The sequence below is a fragment of the Cuculus canorus genome, chromosome 5 (assembly GCF_017976375.1).
Source record: "Cuculus canorus isolate bCucCan1 chromosome 5, bCucCan1.pri, whole genome shotgun sequence".
In the NCBI taxonomy this organism is placed as follows: domain Eukaryota; kingdom Metazoa; phylum Chordata; class Aves; order Cuculiformes; family Cuculidae; genus Cuculus; species Cuculus canorus.
The window spans coordinates 63,091,380-63,106,401 of NC_071405.1; the positions used below are offsets into that span (position 1 = coordinate 63,091,380).

Below are 15,022 nucleotides of genomic sequence, written 5' to 3' on the forward strand. Positions count from 1 at the left end.
TTTGACACTGGAGAAATTCAACTTCTAGTTCCAAAGCAGATGCTGTTCAAGATGCAACCACTCTCATTACCATGGATGGCAGTTTTAGACCTTCAAAATAGCCTAATTTCTTGACAACGAGAAGAGACTTCTGGGAGTACCAGAAGTCCCACATACCTTAAACCCACATACCTTAGGATGGTGACCTCCTTTTACGTCAAGACACCTTTTCTCACAGCAAAGCTGTGTAATTTTCATACCACCCTCCTCTGTAGTCTATAGCAGACAAAATCAGATCCTATAGCACTAAATATCATTGTTTCTTAGCAGCAATAACCATGCTGTATAGCTAGGGAATTCCATACCAGAAGGGCTTCATCTGGCACGCTGGGCGAGGGTTCTGCAGAAACTGTCCGAATGGTGCTGACTCCTGTTAGTGAAACATTTGATAGACGCCTTTTCCGTACGCCACTGCAGTTGTTGGGGATTTTAAATGCACATCTCTTATGGTAATTTAGACCACAACCTGAAAAGAGAAATTTAAAATCATCTTATTACCATTTATTACTGGAAAAAGCAAAGAACTTGATTTTTTCTTTTTCATCCCCAAATCATCAAGAATTCAAAACCACCACTGTTATTTTTGATTAAACTTTTCTCCTCCACTCTACTGGTTTGGCTCCTATATTCTCCAACTTTTTTGAGAAATAATGTTATAAGCTTTGAGCAGCTCTATCTATATCAGTGTTTTTTCTTTGATTTTTCAAAAATCTCTGGTCTCAAAGTGCAGGAATTTTCTGTAATGGGCATTTGGGAGGTAAAGGAGTCTTTCACTGTAAATGGCATATTCCATTGGATACGGTCTGCCAGGAGTCAAATAGTTGTGGTAAAATGTGAAAAGATAGCTATTAAGACCTTGTATGGACTGACAGTATTTCAGTTAAATTATCTGAATTAACATGATGTAGAATGAGAGAGAATTCAGGCTCAGAAGTGAAGTGTAAGACATGGAGAACCTTTTCTTAAAAATACATATAGACCATTTCTTTTTGCACTTCAGGTTACAGAGCGAGATCTAGGAAGCCTCAATGCAGGCAAAATTATTAGTTCTGTAATCGGTTGATTATTTTGATAGTTCTTACTGTCTCTACCTACTGTAATTTTTTTCTGATGCCTGCCTGATTTAAAAGCAGCATTAAAGACAGCGTGCATAGGTGGAATGGACAGTTCTCTTCTGAGAACAAAAAAATCTCCTCTCACTGCAGCTTACCTTCACATTTGAGTCCCTGCCGCACCAGCCCCCACAGCATTTCTCCACAATGGTCACAGAAGGCTGGCGCTCGATACGAATGAACAAACAGAGCATGGGGCCGGATCTGAAAGTCTTCAAATGTAGCAGAAGCTGTAACAAGATCATTCAAAAAATTAATAAAATCAGTAACATAACATACGTTTCATTTATGTGGCACTTTATCACAGAAGAAAGCAAAACTCCTTTTGGTCACTATGATGACGAACTTCGAGTTTTCTATTGGTCATTGCATTGTATTTCAAAGAGAAAAAGATTATTCTATACCATCATACTATAATGATCACTGGAAAAGGATAAAGCTGCTTTTACAAACTCACAGCAATAACTTCTCTGAGAATATTTTTTAAATAAAACACAGGAGGATAATAGCATATCAAACATTTATCAGAAACTGGCAGTGTTCCATCAAATGTAGTGAATTTTTCAATACTCTTTTATAGGCTTGACTCACTACACCTGAACTTATACATACATAAGATTAACACATTCAGTAAAGAGACATTTTTTTAGACGAGTAAAGGAAAATGTATCAGAGATGAGCCATTTCATCTTTCAGCCGCTTCATCTGGTAGCCTACGTTGGTATTGGTGAACTGACCAAGTGAGTTAAAAAGTATACACAAGAGTTTAAAAAGGAAATGTAATTATATAGCCACAATCATGAATAAAGAAAAATAATTCACAGAGCAGTCTGGAAGACTGCTGCACATTCACATAAGTACCAATCCTTTCAAAGTGATGTGGAGCCTACTAGTGTAACAGTTGCCAAAGTTATAAGGGCTCTAGTGTAAACTAGTTAAAGGCAATAGTGTAAACTACAAAAATTATGACAGTGTTATAATAGAGGCAAACAGTACCACAATACTTTAAAAAAATATGCTTTAATGAAATATTTTTTCTTATTAAATATGCTACAAGTTTATCAGATAGTCTAATGAAAAATAATATCTATCAAATATTGTTAAACATTATGCAAGTATGCAAACATTTCATCTCATTCAGGCTGCTATTTAAAAGTTGATTTAAGCTTGTGCTTATTCTCCACAGATATCAGTATCAGAACCAAGTATGTAGTTACTTTGTCTCTCAACAGAAATACACTATTGATTTGCATTTGAGAAAAAAAACCACATTTCTTTAAAATGGTTCAGCTCAAATTAATTCCTAGAAGAACCAAATATCCTTAGTCCCTAGCCTGTTCCCTGTGTATTAATGAAAAGAGGACTAAAAATATGCATACCAATCAAGGAATGGTTTTTAACTAATGAGAGCAAACTACAAATAAAGACCTATGACCTGGACTAGTTCCTCTGTGCACCAAACTGCTACTCTTAAGAAAAACTTTTCCAAAAATATCCACAGAAACACATTCCTAGTCTAAAGCAACTTCTAGTCGAGGGATCTTTTAAGAGAGGTATTTGGAATATCATCACAAAAGTAGGATCCATTGAATCCAATGATATCAAACCTTCTTTTTCCTTTTTATTAAAACCATCTAAATTATCTACCATTTTGTTTAATTCAAGATTTCATTTTCTTTTCCCAGAATTATTCTCTTCCTAGTTTTCATAATAAGGCATGTTAAAAAGCTTACTTAATTCATAAAATTAAGACTTTATAAAACAGTCCAGCATGTTAGAGCATCCTGAATGTGAAACAAAACTTTGTATAGGACATAAAGACAACAATTTTTTCTGTGCATATAGCCAAATGTCTTTCTGCAATTCCAACTGAATCAAAGGATAAGTTGGAAAGATAAGTACTCAAATTTTAAAATACATTTTGATGTTATTTAAAATATAAAAATACATATTTACTCTTTACTTGCACAAACAGAACAGAATGCAAGCATTTTAGCTTCTCAATTTAATTTCATATTGACGATATATCAGAGGAGCTAGGACTACACCTCCCCGGCAGATCACTGGTTTCTGGAGTTTAAGAAGGATTCATTTTCTTCTGGGCCTCTATATCACCAGCACAGAGCCACCAGGAGGAACAGGCACAGTCAGGCACAAGACACCTCTGTGGTCCTACCACATATGGATACCAATTGAGCTACGATAGCCCAGGAGCTGGATGAGATTAAAATTATAGATGAAAATCATACTGAATGTAAAGAAAAGTTGGACAGGAGAAGGAGGAACACGGAAAACACTTTCAGAAGTTCACAGCCATGCAGTTAGCTCCGTACAGAAAATACATGCCAGCATCTGTGCTGGGCAGCCTATAAATTAGGAGGTTGGATTTTCCAATGTTGCTTCACATGGAAGCAAATGACAGGGATATTTTCTGTTACCTGTTCTCCTAGAGATTACCATGGAGTCGTTTTGGGCCTCTGTAATTTACACCTTCCTCTCTTCTTGATACATACATGAAGACATGGCCTTCAGCATTTCCAGAACTCGATCCATATGGCATGCTACAACATATCTTCTTAGCAATGCAGATATCACTAAGCCTTCCAATGTCTCTACTCATTACCTTTAGAGTTTCAGTCTAAGTTCAGAGCCTCAGCCCTTTTGTTCAGGACTTTTGATTCTGGATTTTCCACAGCATATTCACCTACAGCTTTATGAAGAATACTGCGATTAACATCTCCTGTTCTTCACATAACAAAACTATCACAGAAAAGCTAGGGGATCTGGGAACTTTCTCAAGGATAAGCACCACAACTGGGACACCACGCACAGCTTCCAACAGAAATGCAATGTACACTTCTTTGCTATTGTTTCTATTGTAAATGTGCACATAAAAAATATAAGATAAAAAAGCTTACTAAAACAAGATTCTCAGTGAGCATGCATTTCTCCCCAAGGAAGAAGGCTAGGAAATACACTACTATAAGATCCTTAGACGTGATAGTCATGAATCCTGATAACGTATCCGTGAATTTTAGAGACGCAAACTTTTTGTTTATAAAAGCAGACTTACCTGAGGGAAATTATCTTGTAATTCATAACTTCTTTAAGTTACAAATCTAGAATAGCCACTAACAAAGTTTCAACTTCCAGAATGCTTCTCTGTTACTCAATTGAAAAAATAAAAGTCCTGCTGATGAAGAGAAAGATATGCCTAGCTTTTTGGGGTTTTTTTTTGCAAATTAAATAGATACTTTTCTTATTAACTAAAAAGCTTCTGTCATCTCAGGCTATCCTTTTGCTTTGACAGAGCACTGATGCTCTGGCTGCATGTAGAATTGGCAGTCGAAAAAGAAGCAGTTCCAAATATACCTATAACCATATTCTGAAAAACTTAATACTCTGCAGAAAACTTTGCAATATTATGGTTTTAATATGTTACTGTTACACTGCTAACTCTCAGACTAACTTGTCATCATCTATTTAAGTATCGGTAGTATCACCAAAACACAGACATTGAAACTACAACAGTTTTGATAAGAGCACTTCATCAAGTCTGTTAATGACTTTCCTGTTAATGGCTAACGCTCCTTATTCTGGGCTCAGGAGCAGATCTATCATTCGGCACAGCTGGGAACAAGAACAAGAAGCCACTGCAACTCACAGAGGTAACATCCTGCTTTCCAAAACAGGCAAATGATTTACTGACCGCTTTGAGTTCCAAGTCTAAGCTTTGAACTATTAGCAGAGGTGAGATCCTGCTATTATGAACAACAGAGCTTCATGTAATAGGAGCCGTCATCCAGCACCCACATCTCTCATAGCATAAGAAACCATCAACCACATGAATAGCAGTGTCCTACAGCTATGAAAAGCAGACATTCTCCTGCTACTCTCTCCCATTTGGAATGCCTTTAGGAGTAATGTATCCTACTGACTTCCTACAGGCACACATAACGAAGTCCTTTCCTAGAAGAACTGCAGGCATTCACCATTTGAAAAATAAATATCATGCCTTTACACATTATTCCACTTCAAGCACTGATTAAACCATAATAACTAATGACTGTATACACAATTTCACCGGACTAAGAGAAAAGAACAGAAATTACAGTAACAGAAATTACAAACTCCTAAAATCTAAACATATGCAGATTTATAATCACTGTTTCTTTATTTGTTCTGCTCTGAAATATGGAAAATTGAATACAGAAAAGTTGATTCTAATAAGATTTCTGGATATGTGTGAGTACTTCAGCACTGTAAAATCTCATTCAATAAGTTTTGTTTTGTTTTCCTCACCTATTATTGCTTTATTCCAAAGGTTTAGGTGAAAAATAGCTTAAATTATGAATGCTAACAGTTGGCAAGTAATTGGCTGTGGGAGGCAGTGACGGAGGGGGAAATACATCTTCAGAATTGACTTTTGAACTCTCAAGCAGAAGCCTGCTGCTTGCTAACTGTAACGGGTACAGACGAGTTGTAATTTTTTATGACACCTAGACTAAGCAAAAGTGGCATGCACTCAGTCCTCCTTAAATAGAGATGGGAAACTGAACCACCACCAAGGCTGACCACATACTGTCTTTCTGCATCTGGGCTATTTAGATTGGAAACACTGAGAACTTGGAGGTCTACAAAGGAGAGGAGGTGGAAAAGAAAGTTTCCCCAGAAGAAAGAGTCATATCAGAAGGAAGAAGCAGGGCTGGACAGCTGAAGATGAAGATCGTGCTTAGAGGTAACATGCTGAAAGTGGGGGAAGATCCCAGAGATCAGGGAGATGTAGACCAGAGCACATCCATGCATTTTGGTTGATGGCACTCAAGATTGGTAGCTGCAAGCAGTGTGGCACAGCAGGAACGAATGTGACTGCGTATCCAGCCTCCTCTGGCCAGCAGCTGCCTCCTTACTGGGAGGAGCAGTGGGAAGGTAGTGAATGTAAGTCTGGGAAGGGAGAAAATGAGCCAGTATGACAGGCATTCAAGCAAGGCAAAAGCTCTGATCTCCTTGGTCCTTAAATAAATCCCTATATCCAGATTCACTATGGTTTGTTATTTACATTGTCTCCCCCGTGACGTGAGATTTAAGCAATAAACTGTAGGAGACAATAAACCACTTGCAATCATTTGTCCAGTGCTAGCTCAGACCTTCATGGAGGGTTTTAACAAAAGATTGACATTTACGAGTCAACATGTTCGATTCATCTGTGCATTCTGAATTTTTAAAGTTCAATTTTAATGTACTTCTATTCATTTGAGACTGATTCCACAGTTTCAAACCCACAAACTACATAGCACAGAATCCTTTCTGTATGAATTTACCCATTTTTCACCCGAGTGGAAAAAACAGCAATACCTTAGTTCACAGATTCAGGACCTATTAATCATAAAATTACACTACAGAGGTATTAATTTACCATAGGAAAACAAAATTAAATACTCTGCAAAATAAGGCCTTTTGCACCTTTTCTGTGCTCATACTGATCTAAATTAATACCACAAAGTTAACACTGTAAGTCCTTTACATCTTTATTTTCTCTGACTTTGTTTTGTAAGTTTTTCATGGTACTTTTCCAAGGCTCCTGAAAAAAATGTGATGAATTACATGCTCACTGTCAGAATTATAGGTGTCCAAACGAGGTGCTCAAAAAGATTAGTAGCTCTTGTAAAACTTATTTAATTCCCTCATGTTTCTTTCATAAAAAGTTAAGAACATGGTTTTTTTTTAATATGGTTAAATATTGATGGTTAAAAGTATAATGGAATTAAAAATACAAATATCATGCTGAATTCACTATGGAACCTCTGAGTACATCAAACTAATTTTAACATTCTTTGATGTGAACAATCTGCAAAAGTTTAGGCATCACTGAAGATTATCTTAAGAATTCATATATAATTTTATACAGAATACAGATAAGTTGGGGGTTTTAGATGTCCACTGGCCCTGATAGGATGCACCTGCAAGTGTTGAGGGATCTGGCTGATGTCACTGTGAGGCCACTCTCAACAGATTCTGACTAACAATGGGAGAAGTGCCCAAAGACTGGATGAAATATCACTTCGGCCTTCAAGAAGGGCAAGAAGGAGGACTCGGGGAACTACAGTCCAGCCAGCCTCACCTCACATCCTGGAAAAGTGATGCAACAACTAACCCTGGAAATACACAACTACTTTTGGAATATGCTTTAATGTCTGCACTGTGTTTTCTCAGCCCTATTTTAATCTTACTAGAATAACATTATAAGAGGGAGAAGGGAACCTAAAAATGCTAAGGAAATGCATAATTTGCACATGACATGCCCAAGACAGTATAATAAACTGGAAGAAATAAATTAATTTTCGCTCTGAACTGTGGTTGATTTTTTAAAATGGATTACAACAATTCAAGAATGACTCATTATGGAAACATCTCCAGTGTCTGGTCAAGTAGATCTGATGGTCAAAAAGATAAGCAAAATGTTTAGAGTATCACTGCTTCACTGAAAATAACAAAAGTGTTCTACTGACTTAATAAATAAAAGAGGTGGAAATTAACATTGGGAAATGGTGATACTAATATTCCTCACCTGACATTCTTTGTTCAGTTTCTGTGAGACTGACCCGAAATGAATTATACTGAGAGAAGTGATAGATGAGAAAACCACTGGTGGCATTGAAGAGACTTCCATATAAGGAGAGATTAAAAGACTGGAATTGTTTTGTTTGAAGAGGAAATGAGTAAGAGTTTACTGGATTCAAGAAGAGGAGGAAGCTAAAAAAACAAACTGGAAACAAATATAACCCCTGTAGTATAACCTCCTGCATTATCGAACTACAGGGATAGGAGCCTTCATGTCTTAAGAAGTAGGGAAGCTCTTCAAACTTAATTTTGGCAACAAGTTACACCTTAACTAGGTAAACAGAAACATTCTTGGGGCCTCTTTAAGAGATGGAGTGAGCCAGATTTCAGTCAGAACAATGTCTCCAGGCTTAAGCCACACTACCATCCAGATACAAAAACCGGAAGACTGCAACCTGTGACAGTTCCTGAGTCTCTTCCTCTTCATTTTCCATTTCAAATTTTTATATTTCCCAAGGGAAGGAGGTTTACTTGTTTGTGCTCAGACCTGCTTTAGCTACAAACCTCAAAAAAGATGTGTATTTTACCACCTCTTTCAAAACACCAAAGCCAGCAGTCAGGCAATGAAAGTAAACTTCATGAGTTTAACACAGACATTGAAAGACATATTTTTTACATATGCCATATTTGATTTGAAACCTACTGGAGCAATGAGTTGTTGAGACCACAAACTCAAAGAGGGTGAAAAAGCAGAGAGATTCTCCAAACAGTAGATTTTTTTTCCCGGCATATATCCAAGCAGTGTATAATAATACACGGTTGACAGGTTATCCAACACAACTCAACTGATGGCAAGTTACTTCAGGTGCGTTACCTTTAATTTTTCAATTATTCTCCTCTCTGAAACATTTACAGCTACTCTCCATTCAATACTTGCTACTATCAATTAACAAATACAATGACACAAGTATTTGGTGAAGCATGCATGGGTCAAAGAAACTGTCAAAGAAATGTATCAAACAAAACCCTAAATGACAAACCAAAGAGAAATGTATCAAACAAAACCCTAAATGACAAACCAAAGAGTTTTCTGCTTAGCCTAAGCAAGGTTGTTGCTCATTTCATGCTAACAGCCAGTGAAAATTAAGTGGGAGAGGTGGTTATTTGATGGAAAGGGATGGACTCTGGTAAGCAAAAGAAAATTCTTGAAGTTTTGTCAGTTTTATGATTAGAATTTGTGTTAGCAGCAGAAACAGCTGAAAGAATATCAAGAACTGAGAAAAGGTGAATGGAAATTTAATTGAAGTTTCCTTACTCACATAACAAAAAAACACAATGTAAATTTTTCTAAAAAGATTAGCAATTTTTTTTCTAATGTACAACTTTAAGTGAACCTATAGCAGTGGTCTCCAAAGTGGGATGCACACATTCCTGCGTGTGCACAAGACTATCCATGAGGGTGCAGGAAGAAAATATTAGAACTTCAGCAATGCATGTAAGCAATGATAAATAAACAAACATATATTAAGGGATGTATCCTCAAAAATTCTTAGCAATGAGGTGCACGCACAATAGAAGAATTTGGAGACCACTGAACTATAGGACTCTGCCACGTTACCTTTAAGAAAAGCTCAAACGCTGTTTAAGACACACCCTGTAAAATAATTTATCGCCATGTCCAAGTTTCATAACACCACAGAATGAGGAAAGACTAAATACATTAAATAAATTTGAGAAAAAGTAAACAGAGTTGATTCATCATTTGATGGAACTATTTTCTGTATTAACATGCACTTTTTTCTCCATCAATGTCTTTATAATTATAAGCATTGTCTACTGATTCAGAATGCTAATCACATGATACAATCACATTAAAAATCCAAATGAGCACAGAAATATGCATTAAAATACAGGGCAATGTACCACAGACTCTGAGTTTCATTCATCGCCTCAAGTCTTTTGAGGAAGGGCCAGCTGAGGTGGGGGCTGCTGAAGTATAACACTTGAATAATCTGTTGTGCTACTGTTATTAAGTGGGTTGTGTTACTCAGTCAAAATGGTAACATCTAAAACCTTGTAAAGAAGGGTAAACGTGCCCCCTACCTCCAGTACAGTTTTGGGCGCTGCAGTAGAGAAAGGATATTAAGCTACTGAAGAGTATCCAGAGTAGGTCCACAAAGTTGTTGAAGGGTTTTAGAGGGGGAGTCGTATGAGGAGTGGCTAAAGTCACTTGGTCTGCTCAGCCTGGAGAAAAGGAGACTGAGCAGATAACACATTGCAGTTTATTGCTTCCTCACAAGGGAGGAAGGAGGAGCAGGAGCTGATCTCTCCTCTCTGATGACCAATCCTAGGACCTAAGAGAATGGCAGGACGATGTACCAGGAGAGGTTTAGGTTGAATATTTGGGAAAGGTTCTTCACTCAGTAGAGGAGAACTGGACCAGGCTCCCCAGGGAAGCAGTCATAGTGCCAACTCTGACAATATCCAAGAAGCATTTAGATAACGCCCTCAGACACATGATATGAATTTTGGAGTTGTCCTATGCAGGGATAGGAGTTGGACTCGATGATCCTTGTGGGTCCCTTCCAACTCAGGTCATTCTTATATATATGTGATGTGCATCATATTAAGAAAAATGAGTAAAAATAAATATGAAAGGAAAGAAAATTGCCTTACCCATGTGAAAATAAGACATTTTAAAGAAATTAAGTCTTTTTAAGTTCAGAGGATTTAACATACATGCCATAAAATGAACATCAAGAACTAAGCAGACCTACTTTAGAAGCTGATAGGCATTTTTTATATGTTAACTGCAATGAATGTAACTGTAATGAACTTTAACCCCACTCTTCTTGAAAAGCTAGCTATAGAATTTGTTGATGCATAATTATTACAAACCATTTAGTTGTTTATTCTACCTTAATCGTGACCACACAAAAAATTTGCAGGCATTGAGGTCACCCCTGTTAAACTGATGCAACTTGAAAAATATTTTTTTTTCTAAGAAACCTTGCGAGAAGAATACAAAAAGCACAGTAATGACTGGATCAGACCAAAATGTACTAGGCCTGGAACCCTGTCTTTTGAAGAAGAGTTCCCAAAGTAGCATCAGCATCTGGCGGTATTTCCCCAGAGCGCCACCTCACATGCCCATGCTCTGCAGATAAAGCATTCTCTGAAGCAGAAAGGAGAAGACAAACACAGATGACAATGCTGAACTGCAAGCATGTTATGTTTTGTCTGTATTTCCTTTCCTAAGAATAATACTTGCTTTTCTTGACTGGTAGTGAGCATGAAGATGACGTTTGTGTATTATAACTTGAACTCCTCATTTTGTCATAGTATCAGCTAACTCTGAGCCGCTTGTTACATAGACGTAAAAAAGGAAACTTCCCTGACACTTTACAGTGATCTACACCGTATTTCATCTGAGGTAACACTGACACATGACTAGTCACGCTTTCCAGATAATTTATCAATGTCTTTAACAGCACAGACCTTACGAACCTCTGCTAGTGACCTGCTTCCACTGTGAAAACAGCATAGAACTTCTATCTTTTGTTTCCTAAGCCAAAAATAGTTATTTAGCATTTTGAGCACCTATCCTCCTCCTTCATGAAAGCATAGTTTCCTTATGAGCCTTTGGAAAAGACAGTGTTTGTAGGAAATCTGGAAAACCAAGTACGCTATCTCAACTGAACAGAAAACTTAATATTTTCTTTAAACAGCACAGTAACAAATTGAGAAATTACTATCTGTGAAAACTGGGCAATTAAAGATGTACAATGCATGATCTATTATCTAGGGATGGAACAGTGAACTCTCCTAAACAAGTCCTTTGCTGAGAGAAGGATGTGTGTGTGTACTTGTAGCTTCTTTCAAGAAAAACTCATCTTCCTTACCAACAGTATTTTTCCAAAATGTAATTTAATTGTGTTATAAATACAAAAATGACATTGTTTATAATTCCCAACTAGATCAGATTTAAAATTACACCTAAGATCTCAACACGATCGAGAAATTATTTGAGTTCAAAAAGTTTACTTAAAAATATATTGGTAACTTTGCTCCTATGAAGAAATACCTTGCTTGTTTTCTTGCAATCCACATTCACAAAATTTTGCAATTATTTCAGATTTTCTGCTGCTGAAATAATCATTAAATACTACAAACATACAGAGGGACCCAATGAAAAATAACTAGCATGGCCTGTATTTCTGTAAGAGCATTAGAATCAAAGACGGAACATTAACCGCTTCCCTACTAACACTTGCCTATTGCATATCATTTTACTCAGTATGTACTGTTGATGATGCAGCCAGACTATAAGGAAGTGATGTTGATAGGATGCCTACTTTTTCATCCTATTTTTACCTTCTCCCTCCCTGCAGCAGAAAGAAAAGAATGGTAAGGCAAGACAGGCAGGGAGTTCAGAAAGATTCTGCTGATGCAGAACAAATACAAATCTTGAAGTCTGTATCCAGAAGGTAACAATTATAGCATTTATAAGCTGAAGAAAAGGCACTGAGGCAAAACATGAAAAGAAGGAAAGAATCTTTTAATCTTAAGAACTTCAAACACAAAGGCATTTATCTAAAATTCATGATCCAAGAACAACGTATGCTAATGAACAACGAGAGACAAAATCAATCGACATTAACCTAATCAGTATTGAACCTTATCTCTACAGAAGAAAAAACATGACAGCTAGAGACAATTAAAAGGACATAGAGGAAGAATATTTTCAAAAGATAAAGTGTAAGACAAGATAGAGAAGAGATAGCTGTATTTCTCAAATACACCAGAAAAAGAGGGTGTTAACGTAGCAATGAAGAGAAGACAACGTTTTTCAATCACAATGAAGCAAACTCAAACTATGGCCAACTATGTCAGTACTATAAAATTATGTTTAAAGATATATCATCATAGTGTTTATCTCAAGGAGCTCGCAGTGAAGCTAACGTTACAATCCAGTTATACGTTTATATATGGTGTTTACTGTAATTGCATAGTTATCCACAGCTTTTATTCAGTGCAATATATTTTATTATATATGAGACAGAATAAACTGCACAGAATCCAAATAAAATGTCAGCATCTAATGATCAGATGGTGTACTGTCTACATGATATTAAAACAGAAACAGCTTCTTAACAAAAGCAGTTGATCAATTCCCACCCTCATCCGCTCAGCAAGGGAACACAAAATAGCTGCTATTTGACTTTCTTACTTCAGGAATCCTGCCAAGCTGAGCACAACTACTCACAGCAAGCAGATGAAGGACATTCCAATAATCTGCACAAGATGCTAACGCTTCATCATCTGCCTTCCACTGGCTCACAAAAAAAATCTTAAATCCTAATGTAGTTTTGTACCAGTAAATATAGATAGACTCATACATATATCATATGAGTCTATAATAAGCAAACTCATATTAAAACTGTAAATATAAGTTTGCCCTATATAATATGAAAACAATTGGCAAATTTATACAGCAGTTTTTAATAAATTTTCACGAATAAGATATAGAACAGGACATGAACTATGCTGGCAAGAACTGGAGTTTGAAGGCATCTAAAGTTATTTTCTCCTCGAAAATCTTCAAAAACAGAACTCAAAAGGAGTCAGAGTACAGACCCTCAGCAAACCTCATTTGTCAGCTTGTTCTATAGATACAGTATATGAAGAACTGTACCTCTCAATCACTAATATCTCTTTATTGGTGTTAACAAATGGCAGTTGAAATAAATAATTTTTAAAGGCTAGTGAAAACAATACCAAACAGCTTCAAAAACTAGGAGGTAATCTTAAAGAAGCCACTTTTATCAGAGCAAGCATAGTCCATTCTGTACAAATCTACTGTGAAATCTATATTACGTTATTTTGGCGATTCACAGTTGTATCCTGTAGTTCATGAGTGGAACATGAATGTTACCTTTCATAGACTCAGCTGAAACTTGTAGCAGATACAACTGAATTACAGCAAGACTGACAAATGCTTTTCAACTTAAGCTCACCTTGCATAAAATTTACTTCCTTTTCTTGAGTGTTTATATAGAGGTGACTGTTCATTCAGCGCCAGTTTTGACTATAATTTTGACTGCAACTTCTGTAACCTTGACTACTGCTTTGGTCCACCTACTAGCTTTTGAGAGTACTCTATAATCAAAAGGAACTTTTCCTACAAATATCACTTGATAAAATCCTTTCTCCAAAGATACAGATCCCTTTTCAGTCTGAAATGCAACTTAACTAAGTAAATGTTGGATTCAATGAACACATTAGTGAAAATCCCCGCAGCACTAGTAAAGGACTTCCCACCTTTGTGCATCACGAGACCAAATGCACTTTTCTAACATTTTGAAGAAAAATAAAATAAAAAATGCACAGAAAAGAGCAACATGGCCAGTGATACGTTACTGACAGATTGGTGTTACTGATATTGTTCAAGGAATGCCCAGGAGCGTAGCCTAATAAATCAGCTGGGTTCAACAGGAAAATTTGCAGGTTTAAGTAATACGTTTCTGACATATCCCCACATCTCCTACACAAACATTATCAGAATGCCACGCAGTCAACTGAAATAAAGTAATAAAAAGGCAATATCAGACACACTACATTTGTTCAGCAAGTTACACGATATTTATACTCTGTTAAAATCCTACTGTATAATGCACCAATGCAAAATGCAAATAATAATGGTCATCATGAATATAAAAGCACAGCAGGTGCTGCATTCTGAGCTGATTAAATTTCTTGTGTTTCATCAGAAACCTCTAGGTCTACCACAAAGTGTTTCAGTCATACAGGATAACACCAGAAGATACAACTTTCTTCCCTAAAACAGACTGAAGTGCTTCAGCTACAATGAACAATTCCTCTCCACTATACATTTTTCTAGATGAACTTTTCCTGCCTTTCAAGAACCTGTAATATAAGCTCTAAACCAGAAGATATTTATTATGAACATAGAGTACAATAGAGTAGTACATAGAGTAGTACATAGGGTACAATAAGAAAAACAAATCAGTTGTCCAGCCTTCATAAAAGATCTTATAATTAAGTAAATTACAATAAAATTTAGAAAATGCACATTATTAGGATATGGACTGATTGTATAACCCCATAATACTAGGACTGACAGTTCACCCTTCTCTACCCTAACCAATATTGATGTGTAATAAAAAATGAATGCCGTGGATCAGTATAGCTTTTGACATCAGATATCAGTGCCTCAGGGGATGTTCACCCACAGCACACAGCATTTTCAGCCGCAAAGCTGCAGCAGTAACACTGTGTTCTACCGTCCC

General features: G+C 36.6%; 1 protein-coding gene across 3 annotated transcripts in view; it reads right to left on the reverse strand.

Annotated features, from left to right (window-relative positions):
- Nucleotides 1-15,022, reverse strand: part of PRKD1 (protein kinase D1) — a 127,651-nt gene that overhangs the window by 39,774 nt on the left and 72,855 nt on the right. For all 3 annotated transcript variants that reach the window (XM_054068375.1, XM_054068376.1, XM_054068377.1), the window contains 2 exons: nt 1,250-1,381; nt 345-505 (listed from right to left, as the gene is read on the reverse strand). In XM_054068375.1, coding sequence (XP_053924350.1) covers nt 345-505; nt 1,250-1,381 — 293 coding nt within the window. The remainder of the gene's footprint in view (nt 1-344; nt 506-1,249; nt 1,382-15,022) is intronic.